Genomic DNA, 16,153 nt, shown 5'->3' on the forward strand with positions numbered 1-16,153 from the left:
TATTCCTAGATAATAAGGAAAAGCTGTAGTTCCACTAACTAAGTCAGGGCTCCTTGGTTGCAAGTAATGGAAACTATTACATTACTTAAGAAAAGAGGTGAATTTCAGTCATTTATTCAACAAATAAATGTGTTAATCTCTTCTTACATGCCATGTACTCTTCTAGGCTCTGGGGATACATCAGTGAACAAAACATTTAAAAAAGGAACAGACTCATTGACTATGCAGGAATCTCATGAAACCCAAGGATGTAATCGGGTCTTGAGGAGGGACAGGAACGAGGGGCTGAGAAGCTTTCAGGATTCGACAGCTTTTCTGAACATATCTCCTTCATTATGCTCACTCTGATTTCTCTTAATCCTTGGTTGGCATGCGGGATGGAACATGGTCACCCTACATTGCCTGAGTTTTCATCTTCTATTCAAGTGGCCAGCTCAAGCTGAACCAGAGTCTCTCAATCTCAATCCAAATACTTAGGCAGAAGAATTTGAATCCATAGAGCCCAGGGACAGTGAAAGATACCTTGAAAGGCTCTGCCTTGGGGCGCTTGGGTGGCTCAGTAGGTTCAGCATCCAACTCCTGATTTCGGCTCGGGTCATGATCTCAGGGTTGTGAGATCGAGCCCAGTGTCGGGCTCCGCACTCAGCATGGAGTCTGTTTAAGATTTTCTATCCCTCTGCTCTTCCCCCACCCCCGCCCCCGTCTTTCTCCCCCTCTCTCAAAATAAATAAATAAGTCGGAAGGAAGGAAGGAAGGAAGGAAGGAAGGAAGGAAGGAAGGAAAGAAGGAAAGAAAGAAAGAAAGAGAAAGAGAGAGAGAGAGAAAGAAAGAAAGAGAAAGAAAGAAAGAGAAAGAAAGAAAAGAAAGAAAGAAAGAAAGAAAGAAAGAAAGAAAGAAAGAAAGAAAGAAAGAAAGAAAGAAAGAAAGAAAGATGTCTACCTCAAAAGGCTACCTGTTGCTGCTACCCATCCCTAGGCTTACTGGTGCTTTTCTAGTCACTTCGCCTGTCATCCATCAGAGCTCCCTATCACCCCAGACATTTGAAAGTTACCTCTACCTAGAAGAGAACATTTGTTTAGCTATGTTAAAGTTGCCGGAGTTTTGAACTTTTTCAAATCACTTTGTGCCCTAATGTATTAAATGTTTTCCCCCCTATAGCCCTTGTCCCTGTCTTCCAGACAAGAGGACATTTGGGTCTTTGTCAACATCAAACTCCCTTCCTCTCACTTCAAGGCTAGCCCGCAGAAGCCAGCATCACTACTAATCAATTTTGTTCCAAAGTACACATTGAAATGTGGGTAGGTGTGTTCTTTTACGGCCCTTATGAGCTTTAAGCCAGGGAGATATGGTTACTGGTGATTGTTTTTTAAAAGCTTTTTGTTTTGTTCAAACCAATGGGTATTTTTTCATTCCTGCATATACTGAATTGCTAACCTTCTGCTAACCTGTTTTTCTACAGGCTGTGGATTCACCTTCACGCGGAGGGAGATGGGCGGGCTGGGGCTCCTGGGGCAAATCTCTGCTCTCATCGGCATCTGCTACAGTAGGTAAGAATTATATGTTGCATTTGAATGGATAAAGTTCAGAAGCCTAATAATAGCATTTGACATTTTGATCATACCAGTACCGATAGAGGTTTCCAGTAGCCTGCAAGATAATAAGAGCAAATCATTTTTCATGCTTGCTGTTCTAAGTGCTTCATGTATATTGATACATTTATTCCTCAAAATAACCCTAGAAAGAGGTGTTTTTGTTTTCTCCATTTTAGAGATAAAGAAGGTGAATCACAGAGAGGCTAAGACCTTGTCCAAAGTAAGAAGTAGCTGGGTTGAGATTTGAACTAAGTAGTATAGGTTTAACCACTATATTATATTGCATCTTAAAATATAAGATTTGGGGTCTTATATTCTTGAAGTTTTGTACTTTTCCTCCCACCTGAACATTTTAAAATATACGACTAACCTACTCCCCGAAAAGATTTGAGGTATTTCAATACAATGTGCAGGTATGAAGGATATAGAATATATATCCCAAGGCTGGTAGAGTTACTGTAATTGAGCATTGACCTTGACTCTGAGCTTCTTGGCTGCCAGTAGATTATCAAATTTTCATGGAATATAAACCAAAACTTAGTTTATCTAGATAAATTTCTTTTCCTGGTGTTAAATTTCTGAAGACATTTCTTGTATTGGCTCTGTATATACAAAGAGAAAATCTAATGGACAATGTCTTCATCGGTACAGGTTTGTCACAATACTCTTTGTGTGACCATTTCTCTTGGGCATTCTTTGTGACAGCTGAAGGTATAACGTCAAGGTGTCTAAGCTGATTTAGCAAAGGCATTTCATCCTGAAGGTGGAGAGCGAAGGGCAGGACAGGGGAAGTAGGTAACATAGCTTTCAGGTCATCTAAGTCAGGAGTCCTCAAGGCGTAGTCCAAGGCTGTTACTCCTAAAAGCAGGAGGGATATGGAGGCTGCAGGTCCTTTGTCCCACTCCAACGGACCATGGTCACAGTTTAAGGGCCAGACATCTAATTAGGTGGAATTTTAACTGCCTGCAAGAATGGGTAGACCGCATTCCTCTGTTTCGTATCTGGAATGTTGGGGCGCTCTGGCAAGAGGGAGATGGTGGTCAGTTAAATTTTGACCTTTGGGGAGATGCTGGACGGCAGATATTTCCTGTTGCTAATTGAAGGGGCCAGGTGTGCTGTGGATACTACCTATGCCGATGGCAAAATCAGCCAAGGTACAGGAGAGGGGCCTGTTTTGTGTTCTGAACAGGACAGAGTGTCTTCAAGAAAGTGAAGACAGGTGCCTTGGGGGCGTCCTGCTTCCTGAGGGAAACACCTGAGCTCTTCGGGGCTCTCCCATGGATCTGAACGCCAACAGCACGTAGGAGTGATATGCTCTCTGACCCTAAAACTGTCGAATCCAAAAGTGTTTGACATTTGATTGAGTCATGGAACGGTAAATAACATGGTTACCAAATTATACAGCTCTCCTCGTGGTTTATGTCATAAAACATGAAGCATTCTGGATGCTTCCAGGAGTAATAAGGGTGTCCAGAAATGCCCTGGCTTATAATGAATTTGGTGCTTTGAAAGGCTCTATTATAGACAAAGGATTTACTTTCTCATTAAAAATTTAAGTGTAAGTTCCTTCCACAGTAAACACTGAACTCACCGGTCCTGGGGGTCGCAGGTCAGGTGTTTTGGGTACACTTACAGGAGCCCCTAGCTGGGCCTGGTCTGCCACCAGCTCATGGTTTGCTGCTCTTTCTCATCAGTCAGCGGCTACACCTAACCATTTGACTTTGAGCTTCACTGGATCCTTACAGAGTTTTCCATCCACCAACTGACAGCTTGCCTGTTAGATTACCCTCCGTTATCTTCTCAGGTGTCCTGTTGTAATCTGACCTTTGCACAGAGAGAGCCTGGTGTGGCCGTGGTCCGTGGACTGCCTTCCACAGCCTCTGGGTTTTGTTACCTGGTTCAAGTGTAACCAGGAGATGATGTTGGCTTTACTGCTTAGAAGCAGGATGTGATTCCAGTGGCAGGTCCTACCGCATACCGGGGGGGGGGGGGGGGCACTCATCTAACTTGATCTGAAGTCGGTGTGTTAATCTATGGCCAGTGCTTGTGTTTGCCGTTACCCCTGAAGTTTCCCTGGGTCTATGGCACCATGAAGATGAGAAATGCTGGATCTTGCTAATGTTGCAAACACTTAAAATGTCTGGTGGTGCTCCCCTGGCTTTGTGCAGTAATTGATCCAGAAAAGCCTAGAAAGAGAACTGTCGTGGACCAGCAGGATCACTGTGCCTGTCACTGGGCCACTTTCCCTATGGTTGGCACACATAGAGTGTTTCTGAGATTGTATGACATTTGCACATCACCCCATAAAATATCAGCAGGAAGTCCGGTACAACCTCCGGGATTCGTTGCTCTCGCTGTGTAACAAATTACCACAAATTTAGAGGCTTACAATGATAGACATTGACTATCTCCGTTTCCATGGGTCAGGAGTTCAGGTAGGGGATAGCTGGGTTCTCTGCTAAGTGACTTACCAGGCTGAAATGAGGGTGTCAGCCGGCTGTGTTCTTGTATGATATCCGGGGTCACCTTCTAAGTTTATTCAAGTTGGCAAAATCCAATTCCTTGAGGTTGTAGGGTTGACACCCCCATTTTCTTGCTGGTTATTGGCCGGGGGTCACTGGCAGCTCCTCCAGGCAGCTTCTTCACAGCTGACAAGATGATCTCAGCCATGCTTCAGCTCTCTCCCTTCAGGAAAGGCCTCATCCCTTTTAAAGGTTGACCTGATAAATCAGCCCCCCCCCCCCCAGGGTGATCTTCTTTGACGAACTCAAATTCAACAGACTAAGGACCTTAATTATAACTGAAAAATCCCTTCACCTTTGCCATATAATGTTCCCTAATCATGGGAGTGAAACCCCATCATTTTCACAGTCCTGCCCATGCTCAGAGGGGAAGGGATTACCCTGGGTGTGTATTCTGGGGGGCATTCTCTCAAAACTACCTGCCACACTTCGTTCTTCTGTTTGAGGTCCTCCTCAGTGACCCCCCCAAGTCCAGAAACATATTCCTTTTTACGGCTCTAGCTACATGCTGGAATTTTTAGAAGCATTTAAATCTTGGCATTTTTCTCTTATTTGCACCCACAGTGTCCAAAGGGCACATGAGGGAGCTCAAAGAAATTTTGAAATGTGGATGCTGATTCTAAGAACCCTATTAGACAGATTGGAGCTATCTTTAGAAAAGTAGAGCCGAAACTTGTTCCTCACCACTGGTCATCACAACCCCAACGAATGCAAAAGCAATAACCCCGAATACCAGCCCTAAGTTGTTCCTGAGGCATTATTTTGGAGATTTCTGGTCAAGACGTGTGACGTTCTGTAGCAATAGTAGCTAAAATAACAGCAATACATGCTTTAAAACTGGGTGAGGGTCTCTCTGTGGACAAGAGAGAGAACTAAAGCTAGAAGCGTAAGGGGAGGCTGCAGTGATGGGTTCCAAGGCTGGAAACCTTGGTGGTGGTTGGGAGTTTGACTCCCAAAAGATAATAGGGATCCCAGGCGTCCCACAAATGGAGAGGTGCCATAGCCAGGCTCAGAACCTGAAACAGAGGGTTGGAATGGGGTTTACAAAGTTCTGGGTGCCATCCTGGGTTGTCGTCCATATCGAGCTGCTACCTAGGGATGGAGAGAAGCAAGCCGGGCACAGCTTCTGATGTACAGCTAGAACATCCGCCCAAGACTTTGCAGCGCTAAGAGGTTATCATCACAGGGCAAAGAAACATAGTGAGAAACAGAGCACTCTACAGCAGTAGATAAGCTCTTGAAGGTTTATCAATTGCCTGTGGAAAGTAAAGAAACAAAGTAACCATGTATTCCATTGCAATTGATTCCTGCTCAGAAACCCCATGTTACCCCCAGGGTAATTCCAGTTGCAGACAGAAGTGCAAAACACCTAGCCGGTAACAAAACACAGAGCTGTCAATTGAGCACTAGAAATAGAAACCAATACTTCTTACACTTGTTGAAAAACTGCAGTCTGAACTGTGCGGAGTTAGCAGGAGAGCGCTTGGAGAACTTAACCATTTGGAAGGTAGTTCTCTCTTGGAAAGAGCACTGGAACAGGAGTCATACAGACCTGAGCCCTGGTCCTCACTGCTACTAACATGCAGTCACAGAGGAGGGTCACTAACTAGCAACACCATGCACCTAACCTCTTGCAGACACAGATTCCTTATTTGGAAAAGTGTGGGTGGGGGAACTTGAGAAATTCCAAGATTCCTTCCAATTTCCATAACATGATGATTCCATAGTCTGTGGCTATATACAGAAGGAGAAAGATATTTATAAGCCCTGTGCTAAAAGGGAAAATACAAAAAACTGATCGATCTTTCGCCACTCTGTATTTTTATATTTTGTCTTTTTGCCTCACTACGTTGACCCCACGGTTAAGGGAAAACGGGAAAAAGTGACCTCCCCACTGCATATATGACATCAAGTCCCCAGCCAACAGCTATTTTTGGAGAGACTGTAACTCTTGCATTAGCTTCCTCCACACCTACACTGTCATCACGTTCTAAGAAAACTTGATCACCTGCTGCCCCTGCCTTTGGGGAAGTTCATAAAATGAAATTGAAATGGTTATTATTTAAGATCAGGCAGAAACCAGAATGGGAAAGGAAAAGTATAAAAAAAATAATTATTTTGATAATCATTTCAAGGTGATGCTGTGAGAACCAGATATGATTTCCCACCAGCATCTTAGAGACCTGACCTTTTCCTAGACTATATTGCTAAGCAAAATGATAAATTGACAATCACGATGAAAGTCGACAGCAAAAGCCGGCATATACAAATATACCAACATACAGATTCTGTAGCAGAATAGAGCAGTTTATTTCTAGATATTACAAAAGCCCTAAATGTTTAGTCTTTTTTTAAAATTCTAGTTTTGACAGTTTTCTAAGTCTAAACACCCTGTACTGGACTACCTGTGTAGGGGAGAGGTGTATCTGATGTGTATATTTACCTTTTCAAAATTACCATTGCTCCCCTTTCCCACCCTCTCCCAAGTCACACAGTTTTTCCCTTCTGCACATGTTAATGAAACCCTTCTACCAGCACTGTCAGAAATAATGACAGCGTTTATTCCAGAGACTGGCAGACTTGTCAAAATCATACTAGAGTGAGAACTCTTAAGTGGGTAAATCACTATCGATATCACATGGGTTCATTTTTGAAGGTGACATCGCTGATGATGTGAAAATTCTCCAGGATCATCCATACACAAGATATAGGGTTATAGGTCGGTGCATGGAGTTCGTTCTCGATCATTTACAATCCAGGAATAAGGCCCAGGAGTTAATGAATCTCTCTGTCTGATGGCCAGGCATACGCTGTCAGTTCAGAGACATTTGTCAGTTTTGAACCTAAAAGGAAGTGAGTATCTGATTACAGAGTGGACACCAACCTTCATGATGGAGAAGGAAGACTTTTCCAGAAGGAAGATTGAATGGCTCCTCTTCTCGCTGCACTAACGAGAAGCAACATCATCTGTGGGTTTTTGTAAACAACTACTCACAACTTTTTATACTCTCTTGAATTCCTTGATAGAAGTCTGAGATGCAGCAAATATGTCTAAACTATTGTATTTCTCAAAACTCACCCAGAGCACAAACCGATGCAGCTTTCAGAAGAGCAGTAGCACTATCTATCAAATGTGAAATGCACGTGCCTTCTAGCCCAGCAGTTCTGTTGATCCTTTGCAAAAAGTCAGTAATATATATAAAGATGTTCAATGTCGAGTTCACTCAGCAAATACTTACTGTGCCAGACGCTATTCTAGGCACTTGAGATAAGGCAGCGAGCAAATGACACAAAGACCCTTGTCCTAGTAGGGCTTACATACAGTAGAAGGAGACAGATAATAAACAATACATACAGTGAAAAAGAAAATGATAAAGAGGGCTAGACAGTGGTAAGTGTCTGAAAATCAAAAGTGGAGTCAGGAGTCCAGGTTAAGATTTTAGAATGGTGGCAAGGGATAGGCCTTGGGGAAGTGACGTTTGAGCGAAGACCTGAAGGAGGGTGAGGGAGTTCACCTTGAAACACCGCAAGTGTCCACGCACAGAGAATGTTAAGATGGGATGGAGCCGTTTGGAAGAATAATTTATGCAACCATTAAAAAGAATGGAGCGGATCAGTGTTCTAGATCGGATGCCCGGGAGAGGCACAGCAGAGATTAGGGTGTGGGAGTCTCTCTCTGTGAAGTGCTCTCAGGAGGAAGCCTTGCAGAGGAGTAAATGACTGGGGAGCAGAACTGGGCCATGGGAGAAGCTGAATACAGTTGTGTCTGAGACTCCGGCAGCCCCCAGGGAGCTGGCGGGGGGTGGGGGAGGGTCAGGATGACTCTTTAGAGTCATTAATGCACAGCCCCCACCACCACCTGCACGTGCTGAGACCTTCACTGTATATTTTGAAGTGGAAGAGGCCAGGTCCAAAACTCTTATACGTATGTATATGCTTTTTAAAAATTCTTTATGAAAGGAAGCACAAGAAACAAATAAGAGCTGTTATCTTTTGAGGGAAGTGGGGGGTGGGGGTGGGGAGGAAGGCAGAGTCACTTAGAGTCTTTTAAGAGCGCCAAGCACTTTTCCCTTTGAAGTCCTTCTTATATCACAGCAAACGTAATGAAACGTAGCCACGTGCCTCATTAAATATGTAATTTACGTATAACTGTGTAAGAGTTGAATTCATTTGGCCAGTTGACCTGATATCACATTTTGAATATATTTAAATATTAATTTCTATTTCCAATTTGCAAATTTTCCTTTTTCTCTTTTAGAAGCAGTATTTTTTTTCAGCCTTAAATATTTCCATAGGGGGTGCCTGGGTGGCTCAGCATGTTGAGTGTTTGACTCTTGATATCAGCTCAGGTCTTGATCTTAGGGTTGTGAGTGCAAGCCCTGCGTTGGGCTCCACAGTGGGTGTGGAGCCTACTAAAAAAAAAAGAAAATTCCATAGATCCTTATAAGTTCATAGACTCTATTGCCTATCGTTAGTAAGTCAGTACGAGCTGACTAGGGAGAAAGAGGCTGGTCCACACTGTTGGCTGTGTTCCTAAACTCTTTGAATTTGGTAATATTATAAATGTTTTTGTTTTAAAAATCAACCAGAGGGGCGCTTGGGTGGCTCAGTCCGTTAAGTGTTGGACTCTTGATTTCGGCTCAGGTCCTGATCTCAGGGTTGTGGGATTGAGCCCCGCTCAGTCTCCATGCTCAGCCTGCAGTCTATTTGGGATTCTCTCTCCCTCTCCCTCTGCCCCTACCACCCCCCGCACTTGCACTGTGTGTGTGTGTGTGTGTGTCTCTCTCTCTCTCTGTCTCTCTGTCAATAAATGGATAAAATCTTTTTTAAAAATAAAATAAAATAAATAAAAATAAAAATGAACCAGATAGGAAAGTGAGATTATGAGATTTTTTTAGTTTCTTTTTTATATATTAATTTTTAAAAGAAAAATAAAGAAACAGAAAAGAAGGAAACATTATATTAAAAATTAAAGCATTTGCCACGATGTGGATGGAACTAGAGGGTATTATGCTAAGTGAAATAAGTCAATCAGAGGAAGACAATTATATGATCTCAGTCATATGTGGAATTTAAGAAACAAAACAGAGGATCACAGGGAAAGAGGAAAAAATAAAACAAGACAAAATTAGAGAGGGAGACAAACCATAAGACTCTTAATCATAGGAAACAAACTGAGGGTTGCTGGAGGGACGTGTGGGGGATGGGATAACTGGGTGATGGACATTAAGGAGGACATGTGATGTAATGAGCACTGGGTATTACATAAGACTGATGAATCGTTGACCTCTACCTCTGAAACCAATAATACATGATATGTTAATTAATTGAATTTAAATTTAAAAATAAAAATTTTTTAAAAATTAAAAAATAAAAATTAAAGTGGCGAGGGAGCCCTGTGAGTGAGTTAGCTGGTGCCCTACTTACCGGTGATTTACTGTATGCGCCCAGTAGAAAGAACTCCTAGCGCTCGCCAGTCATCCGGGGTGATGCAGAGAACTGCTCTTGCTTCCTGAAGTGACCGCTTGGCCAGAGAGACCCTCCCACCACCAATAAATTATTTTTTAATTTGTTTCGATCTTGGGTTTTGATCTTGGTGGAACTCACAAGATAATGGCTTGGTGATATCACAGTGCTTTTTGAGAAAAGAAAAATTAAACTGGGTGTATAAGATAACACCACACAGTGCCTTAGGATCTGTGCACAGCATGGAGATGACCCTAAAAACATCACATTATGCCAACCCAAGACCTGGCTGAAAGGGGCAGGATTAGAGGAAGGTTCCATTCCAGGGGTGACCTTCACCTTGCTGTCTGGTCAAGGTAAGGTAAGTCATTTTAGCCTAAGCCAGTGTTTTAAAAATAAGAAAGCCCTGATAAACGATATGATTTCTAGGCAGTTATAGAAATGGGACTAACGTGACATTTAATCAACTGTAAATGGCATATAAAACTTTCTAAATATAACATTGTGACTAAGTGTGTAAGTTCTAGAGTTAGGACTGGGTTCGAATCCTGCCTCTGCCCCTTATTGGCTTTGGGACGTTGGGCAAATGCTTTCATGTCACCAGGTCTCCGTTTTCTCCATTGTGAAATGGGAATGATAATATCCCTTACCTCATAATGAGAAGACTAAATGAGATAATTTACTAGACTAAAAATATTTAGTCCAGTGCCTGGGACACAGTAAGTGTTCAAAAAACGTTGGCCAGGACCAAGGGTTTCACATATTTCTCCTTAGTGACCTTGTAGAACCCTGGGACATAGATGTTACAATCCTCCTTTCAGAGAAGACACAACAGTAGACACTCGGGTTGAGTAACTCGCGCAGATCACAGCTAATAAGTGATGGAACCCAGATTCCTCCACAAGCCTCCTGACTCCACAGTCTAGGATGTTTCCCACTAGAGTATAGGGGAGAAATTAAACACCAGCCAGTCATTTAGCATTTGCTTTAAAATGATACACTAACACAGCGTTTGTACAACATTCTTATCTTCTTTGCAATGTTCACCTGTTTCCTCTGCAACAAGTCAAGCCATGGAGGAGAGTCCACATTTCGAGCCAAGGAATTTGGAGGAGTTTCATTTCTTTGAGGATACTTAGGGTTCATGATGATGTATAAAGAATCCATGAATTATACACTATAGTATTACTCGTATTTGTTGGGTTGTTTTGTGTTTTTTTTTTTTTTCTGTTATTGGTAAAACCTAATCAGTATCTCGGAGAATGAATCACTCACAGTCAAAAGGCAACAGTGACTCCATATTATTACTTCCTTGGTCTGGCACTAGATGTCACACTAAGTAAAGTTTTAGAAGTTAGTCTTCAAAGGAGGGTGTGGCATTGTCTAAACCATATCTGTGAAGAGCCATAGCTGTCTCTTCTAGTAGGATGCGGAAAAGATGTACTTGCACTAACAGAAGAATTCAGAAGAGAGAATTGTTCGGCAAGAAATAAGTTGGAGCAAACTTAAATGTGTACAATTTTTTTTGTATATCAGTTACACCTCAGTAAAGCTGTGTGTGTGTGTGAGAGAGAGAGAGAGAGAGAGAGAGAGAGGCTGGAGTAGCAGCATAGTATCATATGTACTAAACAGGTACAACCCATTTATATGAACACAAACATGGTTATTTCCTTCCAGAAACAAAGTAACTTTTCTAGAGGCAGTTACTGCAGACATACCCCTAATCATTTGTGTTCTGAGATGGCATGAAGCCATTTTTCCCCAGGAAATGAATCAGGCGTGGCCCTCACATGGAAGGGGTAAAGAAGGTAAAGGAGATGACAGTGAGCTTCACTGAACCCTGCATGAGGGACGTGGAATCATCTTTCTTGTATGGCTCTCACAGAGAAGTTGTAGCAGATGCCTCCCAGCCTTCTCCAGCTCATTTATGTCTTTATGTTAAGCCCTCAGAAATCTCAATGAGAATCATGACTGTGGTTTGGGTGTACATTATTTCCTTTTGGAGAATATATGTTTTTAAAATATGGCAAGGAATATGGACTTGGTATGTAAATAAGTTCAATGATATCCTATAACTTCAGTGTGCTCCTGAAACTCCAATTTTCCACTAAAATGCTTGGAATTTACTGGAGGATAGAGAGAATGAATTTCAGCCTTAATTTTAACAGTTACGGGCATGTTTTCTTCCAAGTAACTCAATAATAAGTTTGAACGATATCTAATGAGCTGCACGTGGATGTAGACATATTTCTGTATGAAATTAATGTTATAAACATTGTAAATGTTTCTTAAGTTTCCCTGTTTTCTAGATCGTGTATAATGACAGGTGATTTCCACTGGATTTAATTAGTCCTCTGGTAAATATCAGTGCCCTGATTGTGTGAAGATCACTCTGATAAATAAAGTTACAACTGATAAAATACTGTTATTTGGGTTTGGGATTCATCTCTGTCTTTCTCTTATTCAGGAGAGGAATAATGGGTCATTCTGACAGTGCTTTCTAAGGGTAGGTGCTTCTCTTTGGTTCTCAAATCCTGCCATGATTTGGGACTTTTTCCGCACATATTAATATTGCTGCTGTCTTGGGTTTTAAAAACCTGACGTTGCTCAGGTTCCTAGTGAAATCTTTCCCTTTCTCCCTGCGGGCTCAGGGGGAGGTGAGTGCTGGAGCAAAGGCATGCCGGGCTATTTCTCCTTCAAGAACTCAAGCAGCCACTTAGGACTCTCAGCAGACTATTCATTTCTGTGTTCAGTTTGGGAACTTGAGAAAAACTATAGCACATCATGGGGGCCTCTGAGGAGAAAATAAATTGCTCCAGAATAAAATGTAGACAAGACTATTTTGCTGCCAGGCCAGGGGGTTGGTTTGTGTGCATGGCAGGGGTGCTGGGATGAGGAGGTCAGCTCTACGCTTACCAGTACTTACCGAATGCGCCCTGTGCTGGGCTGCGGAGAATGTGAAGATGTGGGCCCTGCTCACGTGGGGTAGAGCCAGGGTCCTTCATCCTGGCTGGCTGCCGGTAGAGCTTCTGTCCTGTTACTGCTTAGGACAACTGTCAGAGCCACTGGGTGCCCCTCCTGGTTTCCTCACCGATTTGCCTTTCAGTTTTGACCTGTCAGCTGCAGACCTTGCACTCTCCACACCGAGAGCGTGGCGGACCCTTTGAGAAAGCGTCATGAGCCTCACCGGATTTCAATTCAACAAGTATGAATTGAGTGTCTATGACGGGCTAGGCCTGCAAGGAATCCAAAAGTGGATGATGCATGCCTGTTTTGAGGAGTTTAGAAAAGAGTAAAGAGGATACGTCCACGCTGCGAACCACCGCAGTCTCCTATACCCAGGGTATCCACCTACAGCTTACGAAAGCTCTGGAACGTGCACTGTTGAATTGGCAGACCAGGGGTTTCTGTTGTATTCGTGAACCATGTTTTTATTTCCTGACAGGTCATGGATTGACAGCAGTCAAGGAAAAAGCAGGGGCCACCCTGCGGATTCATAGTGTAAATTCCAGCTCTCCTGAAGGGGCCCAACCTGATGCTGAAAATGGAGCCTCTCACAGTGAGTGATGTATTTACTTGGGAGCTTTTTGGACTTGGGCCGTAGTGCATTATGTGCACAAATGGAAGATTTCCAAGTTTGGATCAGCAGAATGAACTCTAAGAGGATGTTCTTCTCCTTACTAGCAGATGTGGCCACAGATCAGAGCCCCGCAGAAAGCCCATCCACTTCTCCTGCATCTGGGTCTCGGGGCATGCTGTCAACCATCAGCAACGTGGTTCAAAACACAGTGAGTCGTTAGCTGCTTCTCTGTTTCCCCTGCGTCTCCCAGCGCCGCCTTGATATCTGTATTTACTAGTGACCTAGATACATCAGAGAAAAGATGGCCTTGCTCTTAACTTTGGATTATGATTTTGTTATGCTTTCTCCTACAGAGTAGGTGTAACCTTGGCACCAGAATAATAAAGGCAAAAAAGATATATTTTATGTTTAAAAGAAAAGAGCTGCTTAGAAGGAATATTTTCAGTCTAATGTAACAGTGTCCTTTCCAACAGCTGCAAGGACAGCCTCTGGCTGGGGGAGGAGAAAGGGCTCTTTCTTAGAGCTGAGACAGCTGTTTTTCCTAGATGGTCTGTGTTTCTTAAACTTCAGTTTGAAAATGATAAAGCCATTCAAATTAAAAAAAAAAAAAAGGCAAAAAAACCCTGGTAGGGAATTGGGAACAACATCCCGAGATGTTTCTGAAGTGTTTCCAGATAGCTAAGACCAACATTCTTCCCCCATCCCTACCTTCCAATTCCTACTCTCCCCCTTCCTTAAATAACCTTAAGTTTACTCCCCCCGCCCAGACCCCTGCCTGCCTCCTAAACGAGTATGGAATTGGCAACAAAACATCGATGAATAATGAGAAAAGAGGGAGGCCCTCCACTGAGATGACACAAGTAGCTGGTCTTCAGTGACATGAAGAAAAGGTTTATTTTCTACCGTGTGAAACTAGCCAACTAGTTTTCTAGAAATATAGTTGCTATCCAACTTATTCATTCATTCATTAAAAAAAAAAAAAGGTCATCAGCCCTCACTATGTGCCAAGAGTTATGCTAAATGCTGGGCAGATGCTGACAAACAAGAGGGCACAACATTCTGGAAAACAGAGACAGACAACTCCACAGGCAAGTACAATGCAATGTGGGAAGAAGAGAAGGTGACCTAGACCTTGGGGTCCGGGCATGGCAGAATTAGAAAATGCCGGCTCTTCTCTTGGTGACTTGAGGCCCTGTAGACTAAGTAGGGTGAACGGGAAGCAACAAATGTGTTTTTGGAGTCAGATAGCAGTACCAGTATGTCTACAGTGAGGGGTGGCTAGGTCGGGGATGGGGAGGAGGTCCTTCGGTAGCCCTGGTTATGAGACTCGGGTTCCTTGTCTCCCTGAGCGACTATGCAGGGCACTCCGAGTTTGTCTTCAGCACCCTCATTCCCGGTCTGTGTTCGCTTCTACCTTCTGGTACTTTCTTTTCCAGAGCTCCAGGTGCTCCCATCAGATCTGCCCTTAATCGAAGTCCCTATGTCCTTCTTTCTCCCATTTGATGCTTTACCAGAGTAATCCCTCATAGGATGTTAAAAGAAAATAAACCACATTAGGTAAAAATATAAATTGCTGATATCCCGTAGTCCTTCCACAATATGTGTGTGTTAAATTCTGTTTTATAGCGTGACTGTTGATGGGCTCCCAAATCTGAAAACAAGTCTAAATGTCCAAGATGGAAATGACGACTGAAGTATAGTCAGTGAAGTCTAATACTGCTAATGAAGCAATAATTAAGAAGATTAGGAAATGTATATAGGCAATAATATAATACAAAAATATAATGTATATAAATTCATGTGAGGTGGAAAAAACACAGGTGTATGCGTAGTATAACTGAAGTTGTGGCGTGGGAGTGTACAGAACTGGCAAAGACATGTGAGCAGTTCTATTTATATGAACAGTTTATGTGAGTAAAGCTTGGTTGTTTTAATCTTTTTAAAGAAAAGCAATGGTTGACAAGAGGATTTGCAGAAGGGTAACTGTATGATAGAACAGTTTCTAGAGCCAGTGGTCTATGGAAATCAACCTGTCTTATTTCATGAATATACTAATTATAGGCGGTTATTAGTAGTTTGTGAAAGTATGCCAGAGCCATCTGACACAGCCGGAGGGTCCTACACTCCAAGGCCCTAGATTAAAGAATTCACTAAATTGGCCAGAGTATTTGACATTTTAATAGACTGTTCCACGTAATTCTGTTACTTGGGTTAACATTCTTTCAAACAAAAACAGTAATGGGATCACCTATTAATTTTATGTCTTAGATTACATGTCTGTTCATACACACAAAGCCAGCAAAATTCATCCCAAATATGCTTCGGTTTTTGCTAAGCACCCTTTTTAAATAATATCGTTTGTCCTACAAATTATATGACATATGCCCTTCCAAGGAAAAGAAAATAGGATGAAATGGATATTAAATCCCCGATGAGAAAAACTTGTGACTTTATATTGATTTTAATATTTGCAAATGGTGCCATCTAGGAGTTGCTGACCGCTGTGGAGAAGCGAAAGGCAAAAACCAATCTCATGCAATTATCTCATCGGCAGGGTAAAAGCGTCTTAACCGGCGGTCTTGATGCTCTGGAATTCATCGGTAAGAAAACCATGAATGTCCTTGCGGAGAGTGACCCAGGCTTTAAGCGGACCAAGACACTCATGGAGAGAACCGTTTCCTTATCACAGGTGGGATTATGCATATATGCAATGTTTTCTTTCAGTTGGTAAAGTAAATACATTTGTATGTATCTTTTTCAATAGGTATTTTCAAGCATGTGGCTTACATTCAAATGACATAAGATAGTAGAGAAGGAAATTTGAGTCTCTGATACAGCCCTTTCCCCAGCCACTTGGTTTCTCATGGGAGACGAACACAGTTGACAGGTTCTTAGGGATTCTGTCAGAATTATCGCGTAGCTACACACGGGCGCACATACGTACATACATAGAGAGATATGGATATACACATACATATACACATATATACATA

At 42.5% G+C, this 16,153-nt stretch overlaps 1 protein-coding gene across 15 annotated transcripts in view; it reads left to right on the forward strand.

Annotated features, from left to right (window-relative positions):
• FAM114A1 (family with sequence similarity 114 member A1) overlaps positions 1 to 16,153 on the forward strand; it is a 91,983-nt gene that overhangs the window by 18,545 nt on the left and 57,285 nt on the right. For 9 of the 15 annotated variants that reach the window (XR_007187783.2, XR_008958507.1, XR_006410578.3 and 6 more), the window contains 4 exons: positions 1,460 to 1,547; positions 13,026 to 13,139; positions 13,265 to 13,368; positions 15,715 to 15,849. Coding sequence is in view for 7 of the 15 variants with exons in the window: in XM_026508734.4 (XP_026364519.2) it covers positions 1,460 to 1,547; positions 13,026 to 13,139; positions 13,265 to 13,368; positions 15,715 to 15,849 (441 nt within the window). In the remaining 8 variants the exon portion in view is untranslated. Of the gene's footprint in view, positions 1 to 1,459; positions 1,548 to 13,025; positions 13,140 to 13,264; positions 13,369 to 15,714; positions 15,850 to 16,153 lie in introns of those variants that run through there. The other 6 variants (XR_007187785.2, XR_008958511.1, XM_048211775.2 and 3 more) reach the window with 2 other exon arrangements.

This window comes from Ursus arctos, unplaced genomic scaffold (genome assembly GCF_023065955.2).
Source record: "Ursus arctos isolate Adak ecotype North America unplaced genomic scaffold, UrsArc2.0 scaffold_9, whole genome shotgun sequence".
In the NCBI taxonomy this organism is placed as follows: Eukaryota; Metazoa; Chordata; class Mammalia; order Carnivora; family Ursidae; genus Ursus; species Ursus arctos.